We start from the raw sequence: 12,450 nt of genomic DNA, 5'->3' as shown, positions 1-12,450 counted from the left end.
CACAGACAGGCTGCCATGGAAACATTTGTTTTCATTTACTGCTGTCCTGCACGATAAGAAAGTCTGAGCAGAAGAACGAAGAAGGAGTATAAATTACCAATGGGCTCAGACAGCTGAGCCTTTGAAAATGAAATCTAATTATTTTACCATTTATTTAGACAGATTATGTTCTAGCTTTCTGATCTCACTTTGTGATTAGTAACATGTATATGTTTAGAGCAGAAACAATGAAGGCAAATTCCAACCTGTTTTAGGAAGACACTTCAAATTAGGCTACATATAAGGGAGATGATGACAGCTGGTTCCACTTGCATCTTTTAATTAAAATGCAGTAGTTTAGATAACAGAAAATTGAGATGGGGCAGAGAGGGAAGAGGAGGGAAAAAAATCCTAGAAATAGTGTAATTTGTACTACAGCACCTGAAAACCCCTACTTAAAGTGGGAGAAACCCAGAAATAAGTAATTTTTGCTTGTTTTCTTGTATCTTAGGAAAACCCTGAACTAGTGCATTCACTATCTTTTTTAAGGTTATCTGAAATCAATTTGCAGTCTTGGATCTTGCCTTATCTTTGGTTCTTCAAACCAACAAATGCAAAGTATAGGTCTAGCTTGCTTAACACAGAAACCTTCAGCACCCTCTTTGCAGTGCAGTTTTGGCCCCAGCTGTGGACTTGGCTGCTTCTGACAAAAAGCATTTCTGGTCCTGATGCTGGCTGGGAGAGTGCAATGAAGAGTGCAAGGAGAACCGCTTCCAGCAGGGGTGGAAATCTAGGTGGAAGTCATTGCTCAGCATCCATCTAAGCAGACTGGGTTGACTCCTGTGACTGAACGCCCATTAGAAACCTCCAGCTTCTTCATGACATGGAAGAACCATGTAGCCACCCTGAGGCTGTTTTTCTTTGAGGGAGTATCAGGCACAATGTCAGCGTACAGCAAATACTTCTGCTCCAAAAGCCAACAGCTGTCCCTGGACAGGCGAAGCACCATCAGATGGTCATCCCACCTCTGAAAGGAAACACCCCTCTTAAATAAGCCTGCTGCTACCATCTGTAGGCTCCCAGACGAGAGCGGCAGTGGGGGTACAGATGGCAATCCTTCTGGTTTATGGTTTTGGAGGAGTATGAATTAACAGGTTGGGTTACCTACTTAACCTGGTTTTGGCTTGTAATGTCTTACTGCATGAATGACTTTCTGGGTCAGGATAGATACAACACACAGGCAGTAACACTGTGGGGCCTCAGGAGAAAGCTTTTACCTGGCATTTGCTTAAGATCCTCTCACGAAATAACACCACATTAGATGAATCATTGTTAACCTCAGCCTTGAAGTTACCTCCACTACATTTTCCCCCGTAGATATATCTCACACAATATGAAAAACTCCTGGTGTCACAAGTGCAAAGTACTGGATGTGAGAGACTGAAAGATACAGTAAAAGGCAGTGAAGATGCTCAGCATTAAATATGGAATAAGAAAGAGGGGCTCCTGAAATAAAGGACATTAAGGGGATAATGGATTAACCAAAACTGCCTCAGAAGCATTTCAGTCTGTGAGTATGTGCAAAATCTGTCACATGATTAACTGGATGAACACAAAATTGGTAAGCTGTAGGTTGTGCTCTACTTGAGAGTAATAAGCTCCTTTAAATTATATTAATATTTAATATATATAAAAGCATTTGTCATTTGCAAAGCACCCTATAGAGTAACTGATGGATTCTATAATGATCCCCAACTCCCAGACTAGGGAATGCAGTTCTAGAGGGGTAAATATCTGGCCCACGTCCAAATCAAGATTCACTGACAGCGCTGTTATTCTAGCTCAGAACTAGGTTTCTAAGTTTCTGGTCCTTCTAGATCACACTGCTTTGTAGCCTTCCGTGGGCAGAAGCATGACACACAGACAGAGCCGGAAGACAGAAGCTGACAACATGGGATGACATTTCTGACTCACACCCACTGACTGTCACAGCCCTACCCCGGGCCACCATTCACACTGAAACATGCAGTTAAGTGAGTTAAACACAAGGAATGGAAATATTAAATATTTGATTGCCATGTGTTGTCCAACCCTCTCCGCTTTCTTTTAAAGAATTAATCTTGGGGAATTTACCGACCTCCATAATTTGTTAGGTCTTTCAGTACAGATTTTTTATATATATATTCCCCGCCCTGCCAGTTTAAAGGGATACAGTAAGTTCACTTGTAGGTGATCCTTAAAATAGGATAGCATTTTTCTGAAATGTGACAGATTATTTCTAATGCTGCAGCACCGAGCTTCTGTGAAACAGCCACAGAACTTTGTCATTACCAAAAATTACTGTAGGATAACTTTACCTTCAGCCTCCTGCATGGTTTCCTGAGATGTCTCCTGAGACAGACCCTCAGTCTTCCTGCCCTACTAACTCCCTTTGTACATACATTTTCTCCCCAGAAGAAAAAGCACAGTGAAAGTCACATCATATCTCCTGGCTGGACACAGCATCCTTTTGCTGTAGCTGAAGTTTATGCACATGGAAAGTGGACCCCCCTGGGGATCTACCAAGTGTTCCCACGGGCCAGAGTGGGCTGTGCCAGAGAGGTACCTGCAGTTGCATCCTCAATACACAGTATGCTGACAATACCACCTAGGAAGGATGCAAAGTTGTCCATTTAAGGCATGTAAATGCATGCGTCACTCCAACTGCACTTGTTCCCTGAAATATCTGTGCCTTCTAAACTGCTCCCTGAAATATTTGTGCCTCCTAATTAACTTCCCTTTCAATGCACCCAATGGTCTGCCCATCATCATAGCTTTGTCATTTGAGGATTCATCCTTTTATAGGAGGTCTATTCTCATCAATACTACATTCTGCCTAGGAAGTCTAACCATCTTAGAAGCAGATAAAGTGATTATTGATGACAGTCAATACAACTTCAAAATATTTCAGCAGTGTAAGTAGAAAAAATGCATACAAAATTTATATTGGACGTTATTCAAGAGCTATGCAGAACTTGCAAAGCAGAGAAATCTGACAAGCAATAAAACATGACGGCTTCTATACGTTAGCATTTTGACACTTCAACTCCAACAGAGTCCAAGTTTAGCGAAAAAGTGAAACTTCCTAAAAGAAAGTATTTTTCACAGCATTTTTTGCATAAGTAGAAGTCTAACATAACAAATCTCCCCTTCTGCTCCATCTTATATTCTCATAAAGCTCAGCCTGCTAGACAAGATTTCCATAGAAATCCTATTTGGTAAAATTTCCTTGATTGTATTCCAAAAAGTGACTCACATTTTATAACCAAGTGGCAAAAGCTGAAATGAGTTTGACTCTTTCCATCAAAGCCAGCATTATTCATTCTTCCAGCTTAATGGTTCGCACGCTATTCCTGACAAAACTGGGACCGCAGGTCAAGAAATGACAATTTAACAGTCACAAAGTATGTGACCAGATAGCTATTGCTAGTCTGAAGGAAACAGCACAGAACTTGACCAGTGAAACTAAAAGATACTCGACAGCATGACTGCTAAGTTGCTGTAAAAGTAACAAAATCACAGCTCCTGTGCTAGCATAGAAAAATCTGGCCCAAACTGTAAAGCCACAGTTAAATAAAAATCATGAAGTTCTTCCTCACGTGCCCCTCCCCAGAGCACTTAAAACAAGAGCAGCTGGAGGATGGAAGGGCTGAGTGCAATCTGCTTGTAAAGACATCAGGATTTGGCTCCCAGTCAGATACTGCTTTCCTTCACCCTCTCTCCTTCTTCATGTTCCTGCAGGTTCCCCTTTCAAGCCTGCAGACTATCCCATCTCTACCTTTATACTCCTCTGTCCACCCCAGGTGGCTTTTCTTCTCTGCTGCACCCTGTGGCTGCCCGACGGAGAGCTGGCTTTGCTGTGCCCTCCAACACACATCCTTCCCCTCCCAGCCGCTGCTTGTGGCCTCCTAAAGCCGGCTCACGACAGGCTGGTCCACAGTCCAAAGACCACCTTGGTGACATGGCTGGAAAGGCTGAATGGAGAAATGGGTCTACTCCAAGATGCTGAATTTGCTCATGGCCACTACGAGATGCTGAATTTGCTCACGCTTTGCTTCTCCATGGCCTTCTGGAGTTGAAGGCAAGGTAATCTCTTAGCATGGGTCTGCCCGCAGGCACGGACCGGTTCCAAAGTGAGAGTGCAGCAAAGACCATCCCTCCCAGAAGCAGGCTCCTGCAAAGTCCCAGCAGGGAAGCCAAGCTTCCTTACAGAAAACCACCAACAACTTTCTGCCAGTAACGTTCAGGCACAGTTATGATTCGCAGATGTTGTGGAGAAGCACATAAAACTCACCACTCCCACTGCTATTTGCTCTTGACATTTCCCCTTCCTCCCCCGTGGGTGTCTCTCATACCCCCACTAATCTCACGATGGTCAGAATTACTGTTTGGACAGTGACTCAACATGAGTCTCGACTCAGGAGAGTACCAAGGAAGAGAAGATCTACGGGATCAAATCCTTCTTTGTTTATGGACTTCGCTGCCCATAATTCATTTTCTGCATTCTGTTGTGGCACGTGCTAACATCAAATTAATCCAAAGTCTTTGGCTGTTCCAGGGACTGCTCACGATTCCTCACCCAGCTCAAATCTGTGCAATGTCTTCAACATCCAGAGAAAGCAACGGAAGCATCTCTGTGCTTGGCACTGGTGAAATACCAGGCCATTCATACCTTTGCTTAAATTAGAAATCTAATTTCAAATATTTTCCTCCAGACAGGATGAAAAAAAGAAGATAAAATGTAATTTACCTCTACTTCACATGCATATTCCGATCCATCCAGGAGTGTCACTTTGCACTGCATATTTTTCGGTTTCTTGACGATCTTTAGAGGAGATTTGGAAAGTTTGCTAGACGACGATTTTTGAGAGAGCTTGTCGTCCTCGAGCTGCTGGTATTCCAGCTGTTTCGCACTCGCAGCAGCAAACTCCTGTTCTTTGTCTGTGGCCTATAAAGAGAAAGAAAGGTAAGTTCTGAAGTGAGATAAACTGATCACGCAATGCAGTACGCTATGCACCCTGCACCCAAGCGTTTAAGCGAGCCTAGTGTGTGGCTTGGATGAGAAAGCCCCTGATGCAGGACAGAGTCTTCTTTATCTGTTGAAAAGATTTCCTGTATTCCCCATATGCTCCCAGCCCTCCCTTCTCACTCCAAAATGTACAGAATACCCATGAAGGAGGGGCATGCATGAAAATACTTTAGGCTTCTGCTTTTTCCATAGGTACAAAATCCCACTTGGACTTCTTAGACCTGATTTTTTGGTCTGTTGGAAATGCTGAATAATTGGTTAACGTTGTGATGAACAGATATTCCTACAGTTTCTTGATATTACTTCTAAGTCCTGTACCTATTAAATCATATGATGCTTCCACGGTATCATACGGAATAGAATACCATCAGGTTTGCATTAATTTTGCTGTCAGTGAGAAAACAGTCCCCTGAATGAGGGGACAGACCCACCCATGACCCTGTTAATTCGCAGGGGGATGCTGACATGCCTGGGAGAGTGAAAGGTTCCCCAGGCACCCGAGCAAAGGGTTAAACAAACAGGATGGAAGTGAGGGACCAAATGACTTTTATGTGCAGCCGCCTGGCTAATGGATGATAACTACGGGATGAGAGGCTGAATTTTGCTCTCCACAGATGCCTGGTACGTCCCTCAAGCTGGTGAGAAGTAGGTGCTATTTGAAAGACAAATATACTGCAGGGGAAAGGGGAGAGAAGAAACAACTGCAGTTACTTTTGCTTGGGTTTATCTGAGGGTCAGACCGTTTGAAGAGTTACTGCGACGCAGCACAGCCCGTGGTCCTCTCCACGGCACTAGATGAAAGCCAGAACAGCTCTATAGCATTTCACCCTTCCTAGCAACAGCACTATGCCGCAGTCATTACCTTTCTCATCAGTTATGCCCCTGATAGTCTCCAAACAAAACCTCAACAGGAGTGCAGTAATACCTAAGCTAAAGCTTAAATGAAATAAAAAAAAAAAAAAAAAAAAAAAAAAAAAAAAAAAAAATCTTTCCGTTATCTCACTACAAGGGAAAAAAAAAACCCCGCAACTGTTTTGGCTCTGAATGATTTCAGTGTAATAAGCAACAAGCATGGCTGGAAATATATTGTAAATTAATCCTCCAAGTCTGTTTCCATTCACGGTATATAATAAACCTTCATGAGAATGGAGCAAATCCATCCAAAAGCTTTAATCTGCTTTGAGACCAGAACAACCTTGCACAGTATAACCAGCAACAACAGCATACCGCTAAATCACAGGGAACTTTCCCTGAGGGATTTCATACAAACAAGCCATAAGCTTCCTCTCTGCCTTTGGGTGAACGGGGGAAAGAGGAATTTGGAATCGGCTCTGCTACCAACAGCGCCAGCTCCCACCAAAGAGGCAACCGCGAAGAGGCAACCGTGAAGAGGCAACCGCGAAGAGGCAACCGCAAAGAGGCAACCGCAAAGAGGCAACCGCAAAGAGGGGAGGCAAGACCCACGCTCCTCCTTTCCCTGAGAGAGAGGACACAGCAAAGGTCTCCTGGGCTTCCCTGGGTGGGGAGACTAGAAGAAAGTGGGACTAGAAAGACAAAAAAGCAACACAAAAGCTGCTTTCAAAATCCACCTCGTCCCCCGAGCCGTGGATGATCTTCCGCAGGAGCAGCCCAGAGCCAGCCAACTCTTCCCCTGTCTAGCTCCAGCACTAGAGGACTTTCTCCTTCCAGCACTTGGATACCAGCTGTGTGTCTGGATGTCAAGGTCCTTGCATACCTTGAAGGCTGGCAGGAGATGAAGGCACAGCGTATGTCAGCAGATTAGCTGTGTGCTGAGCATTTAATGCTCACAGCGGCTGTGACAAAGAGGGAGAGTCCCCCCAGGCTCAGAGCAAGGCTTGAGGCCAGCTACCCCTCTACCACAACCGCGGCCAGCTGGCAAGCGGTCCAACCTACTGCACCGAGAGAAAAACAAGACTGAAGATGTCTCCTGCTAGGGCCTCTGCGAAGAGCTGCGCTGCTGCTGCTGGGCACAGGGGCTCCTTGATGCTTTCCGTACATTTTGTTAATGAAATCTGCCAGGGAAAGTGCACATGCACATGTGTGGGTGCAAAAGTCATTCCAGGGCTGGAAAAAATGTACTGTCATACCCGGTGGCTCATTAGATTTCTCATGTGAGAGTTAACAACCCACCCCAACAAAAAATAACCGACAAAAAAAACACAGATGCATGGAATTAATCTTTTTCAAGAAAACAGGAAAGCTGCTGGAAAGAAAAGCTCACAACAACAAGGGCACCCAGCAACCATTTAAATTTTAAAAACATCTTCAGCCTGCAAACGATTTACGTGAATCCTAATGGACTGGTGATTATTTTCCTTCATGAAGACTCGGTATCTCAAGACTACAGCAGACATTTGCTTATTTATAAATATTTAAAAAAAAAAAAAAAAGTATTGAGGTTATTTTGTCAAGGTTCCCAACTACATTAAGATCAGGGGAATGTGTCTAGGTTAAAAATCACACACAAAAGATTTTCTCTCTGTCTGGAGAACAAAACATGCCAAGAACTATTAGAGAAGATCCCCCAAACTGTGCTGACATGTTCAGGCATTGAGGTACTTTCAGACTGTTTTAAGCCTCTTCTTCCTAAAGAAACATGACATCCTGGTCTCTCTCAAAAAAAAAAAAAAAAAAAAAAAGTGGCCAGTGAGAAACCCATGTACTCAGTGAATTATTTTGAAATCTGCAAGCATAGTTGCATTTTCTCCTGAATTCTTCCCCAAGATACCTCTGTGCTGTATTTCTGCAGTATTTTCAGTGTCGTGGACTCAGCTCTAGTGCAGCACAAGTTGCTTCAGGGTTTGTGGTTTTTGAACATAAGGTGTCTCATCTCTATACTACTGTACCTTACTATGACACAGTATGTTCAACCCCTTCTGAAGCTGGACCCCCCTTCCCTCGAAGCAAGCCTTTGAAGTCACAGGATTCGGCAGTAATGATCTTTGATGCTTCACCGCTTCTCACTGGGGTATGAAGTGATATTACCAAGCTTGCACAATACCAGAATCCCATCTACTTATGATAGTTGCTCAGAAATGTCAGTGCGCAACCCGTGCGATGCCTTCTTGCTCATTTTCAATGGGATAGGAAGGCAGGAAGATCGTAAGACTGCATTATTATACCTGATAGAAAGGACTCATTTCTGTAATAACTGCTAATCTCAACATGAAGAAGCCTGTCTGTCTTCATTAAAATGTTCTTTTTTATGTGTATAGAATGACAACAAAGTCACCATTATGGATCGGTAACTTAAATCTTTCTTCCCAAGGTTCTCTCATATGAGCGACAGCAAAACCCCTTAACTTCCTCACTGTGATTACAGATGGCAAGAGAGAGAATTACACCCATTACTCCTTCAATTTTTGGCTTTTTTAATTACACCATTGCCAATAGCTCTGTCTCTTAGTGCTGTGTTTAAGTGGTTCTTTCCTGTGATACAGACACAAGCCACTACGAAATATAGTGGGCAGATCACTGCAGCTGGATTTGGCAGTCAGCTTACAAGAGGGACTTTCGGATTCAAACTGATAATCTCAATGGGAAGGTCTCGCATATCCCTTCACTAACCCAGTTTTTCTATCAAGACTTCTGCAGACACCTGCCCACAGGTGATCTTTTGGGAAAGGAAGGGATCATGCAGCACATGAGTGCATCTCAGGTCTCCAAACTCACACCTCCGTAAACACAGACAGAGAGGTTTGGTGCCTAAGGGTTTGGGTTTTTTGTTGTTGTGGTGGGTTTTTGGGTTTTGGGTTTGGTTTGGTTTGTTTTGTTTTAGATGAAAAGAAACTTGGGGCAGAAAGATTACCAAAGATGTCTGGAAGGATAAAGTTAATAATATTTATGCCTAAGCCTGACAGAATTATACTTTAAATTAATGACCAGTTTGTGCAGCACCTTTCTCTTTTGGAGAAGCAGCCCTACCTTTTTGTCCCCAAACTAACTACATGCCATTTCTGATCTATTTCAGAGACCAAAATTGTCCTAACACATAATCAGTGGATGTGGGAGCAAAAGCAGAGTGGTCTTTGGTGGGCATGGAGTGAGGCTGATCAGGGTTTATCAATAGTAAAAATGGTTAGCAAAGAAAAAAATAAGCAGTTTTTCCAATGCTTGATCTTTAATAGCAACAAAGGTCAGAAATCCTGCCCTGCTATGTCTACCTCTTGAGATATAAGACACCTCTTTTAACTTGGTCCCAGAAACATTTGTTGTCCCAAGCATTTAGGTAATGCACCCAGAAACCAGGAAGACACAAAAATACTTTCTTTGTATCTGAAATAGCTTACACCCTGATTTTTCCCCACGAACAGCAAGTTTGGGCTGTAGCTCTGTGGACAAAAGCTTAAAACCCAAGACCACAGCCAGCCCCCAGCAGCTTCTGTGGGAGCATTCACAATGATTTTAAGCAATGCCTTACATCTGCTTGCTTCACCAGCACTGTCTCCCAACTAGGTAAAATAACAGGACCTCACTTCAAACAATCTTATTTTTTTAAAGGGTGGAGGAGAGGAGGAGTTAGGCTGACTTATTCCACTCTTCAAAGGTGAATGCAATCAGATGGGGGTCATAACCTTATGGAGCTAAGGGATGCGCTTTGCAGGTACCTCATTAATTGCATGTCACTTAGCCATGAAGAACAATGCCTGTTAATCCTATTGACTGGAAATTATTAACGGGAAAAAGAAAGCAGCTTCCGCAAATTTAATAAGTGCAACAATGAACCAAATGGAAAAGCATGTGATAGCTCTTCTGAAACCTATTACGTGAAAAGCTAAAGTAATTATAATGCAGTCATTTCAGAACTATGAGAAGCTTAAGGGACCGCAGATCCTTCATGGCTCACACATCAGACAAGCAAGCATGAAATCAGTTTTCAGCAGGTGTCAAAGAAGAAATGAACTCTGAAAACATTTTCAGCTGCTTAAAAATTGGCACTGTTTGTTATCTAATGCAAATGCAAGATCGAAGATGTTTCCTGCTTAGTTAATAAGACTGCCCTTACATTTAAACACTGGAGGCAGAAAGACCTGACATGAATTTCAAAATGTTCTGCGTGAGAACTATTATTTTTTAAATGCAAAAGACCAACCAGTCAAGATCTACAGCATCACACCAAACAGCCTTCCATGCGTATCTGAATCTCTGTTTCTGCTCCTAACACACCTGGGCTCATTATTTCCCAGGAGCAATAAGCAGGCCCATAGCTAGTTGCATGCAGCGAGCATACGTGCACGGGCTCCCTTACCTGCTCCTTTTTCACCGGTGTGCTGTGGGCTGCCACAGCCGAGAACTGCTCGAGCGCGTTTTGATGCTCTTCGCTCAGCTGCTGCTGGTCCTGCGGCTGGGTCTCCACCGCCCCTTGCTGTGCCGGGGTCTCCTGCTGATCCTGCTCTTTATCCTTGGACTCAGAGTCCGATCCCGATTCTGTAGTCATGGTTGGTTATTCTGTAAAACAAGGTGAGCAGACCTACTGAGTACGACCTCGTAGCCATGAATTTGTAGACTATGCGTACAAAATGAAGAAACATCAGGTGCAAAGTTTTAATCTTAATATGCCCAGCCTTTAAAACTAAAGCAGCTATTACTGGCCCAACAAGGATCCCTAATAAAGCTTTCCTGGTACAAAAGACCACGTCTCAATGGTACTCTGGTACCATTGGTACCATATGGTACTCTGAGTACAGAGTACCATCCGTACTCTGAGGAAGAGCGCATTGCCGTAAAATCTTATTCTACATTATAATATACAGACATTATAGGAATTACGTTGAAGTTACATACAGACATACAGTTCTACATACTTCATAATTCAGAAAAGCAGAGTAACATGTTGAGAAAAGCTCGTGTGATTGAGGGCCCTAAATCCAACACAATTCACTGCAGTTTGGGTTTCTAAACCATGTGGAAACTTTTGAAAACATTAAATCTTTTGTTCTTTACATTTAAGGCAACAGGGCTTGAACTCCTCAACACCTGCACTCCCTTTTGGAAATGAACTCAAGTACTTCTGATGCTTCCAGGCAACAATATATGCTAGAAACATCTGAAGTGGGCCCACCAACACCAGTGCAACTGTACAACTGTCCTTAAGCACAGTTCTGTCCTTCCCGCCTGAATTCACCCACACTTCTGTCATTGCTTTCTAAGTGCTGGACCATCTAAAAAAAAGATAAATACTTCCATTAAGTCACTCTAAGTGTTAGATTTAAAATAAAGTGAATACGACTCTCCTTGAATGTGAAAAGGCTGTTTGAATTTAACTTTGTCCAGTGCTAAATCAAAATGAAAATATTAGCAATATCCATTCAAAATCTTAACTATTTCAATCAAATAGTTTCATTACAAATATGTGCTTGGCACCCAATTCTCAAACTATATAGAAGCAAACCCCAACTTTAAAAAATACTGTGTTTTTGTATCAAAACAAGGATTTGAAAAAGCAGACTCTGTGCCAGTTCAGCAAACAGAGTCTGCTCTTACATTTGTTACTCATATGCTCTTAGTCCTCATGGTCTTATCCTTGAGCATTTGGCTTTTAAGCCACTCAAAAACAAACCAGTCTGCGGCAATCTATTTCTGTTCATCATCAAGCCACGATTTCTTTAACCTGGTAACCATAGCTACTATGTAATTATAAGCAGTTCCACAGAATATACATCTGCCAATTCATCTGCTAGGAAGTCACTATCAACTCTTAACATACACTACAATGTTTACTAGTAGAAACAGGTTTATGAAAGATAAAAAAAAAATAAAGGCCTGTACGTTTTTGCGAACTTAAATGTTTAATAAGCTACAGTGCTTGACAGATAATGTTTTAAATGAGGCCAATTACTATTTTCAAACTCATTTGTGTATTCTGGACTTTCAAGGGTAAGTCCTCCGGTGAATACATGTCCCTGTACAGCCTGCCAGTGCCCAGCATTCAGCCTGTGCTCAGTTTTTGCACTGCATCTGAGGCCAGGGGTGCACATTCCTACCTCCCGCATACCGAAACAGCACGAGAAAGAAGCAGAACTGGAAAGCATATATGACAGATTTATGCTTCAGGCCACATTTTCAAAGTACTAACGTGTGACACACTTGTTTAGGAAGACATCATAAATTTCTACACTGAAACTGGCACAGTTATATCAAAAACACCTTTTAAAATGTATTGTTTAACAAATTGTCTTTAGCAGCCACAAAAAAGCAATAATTAACTCATGTCTTTTAAAATGTGACAGTCAGAAAGGCATTCACCTCATCAAACTTCAGATGTCCACATCTGAGTTGGTCACTTTAAACGCAGAGGAGAAAACCAGACGTTTCAGAGAGCAATTCATCTGACCTATTTTAGATGCCTGCTTTAAGCTGAGATAAATCACCTACTAGCGAGA

The 12,450-nt window shown here is 42.6% G+C and overlaps 1 protein-coding gene across 15 annotated transcripts in view; it reads right to left on the bottom strand.

Moving 5' to 3' along the window:
* EPB41L3 (erythrocyte membrane protein band 4.1 like 3) overlaps positions 1 to 10,505 on the bottom strand; it is a 64,601-nt gene extending 54,096 nt beyond the window's left edge. For 12 of the 15 annotated variants that reach the window (XM_075705416.1, XM_075705418.1, XM_075705423.1 and 9 more), the window contains exons 1-2: positions 10,317 to 10,505; positions 4,769 to 4,966 (exon numbers count right to left, since the gene is read on the bottom strand). In XM_075705416.1, the coding sequence (XP_075561531.1) occupies positions 4,769 to 4,966; positions 10,317 to 10,505 (387 nt within the window). Of the gene's footprint in view, positions 1 to 4,768; positions 4,967 to 7,956; positions 7,961 to 10,316 lie in introns of all 15 variants that reach the window. The other 3 variants (XM_075705419.1, XM_075705427.1, XM_075705422.1) reach the window with 1 other exon arrangement.
* Positions 10,506 to 12,450: the final 1,945 nt, after the last annotated feature.

This window comes from Pelecanus crispus, chromosome 2 (genome assembly GCF_030463565.1).
Source record: "Pelecanus crispus isolate bPelCri1 chromosome 2, bPelCri1.pri, whole genome shotgun sequence".
Classification (NCBI taxonomy): domain Eukaryota; kingdom Metazoa; phylum Chordata; class Aves; order Pelecaniformes; family Pelecanidae; genus Pelecanus; species Pelecanus crispus.
This window is presented reverse-complemented; position numbering and strand designations above follow the sequence as displayed.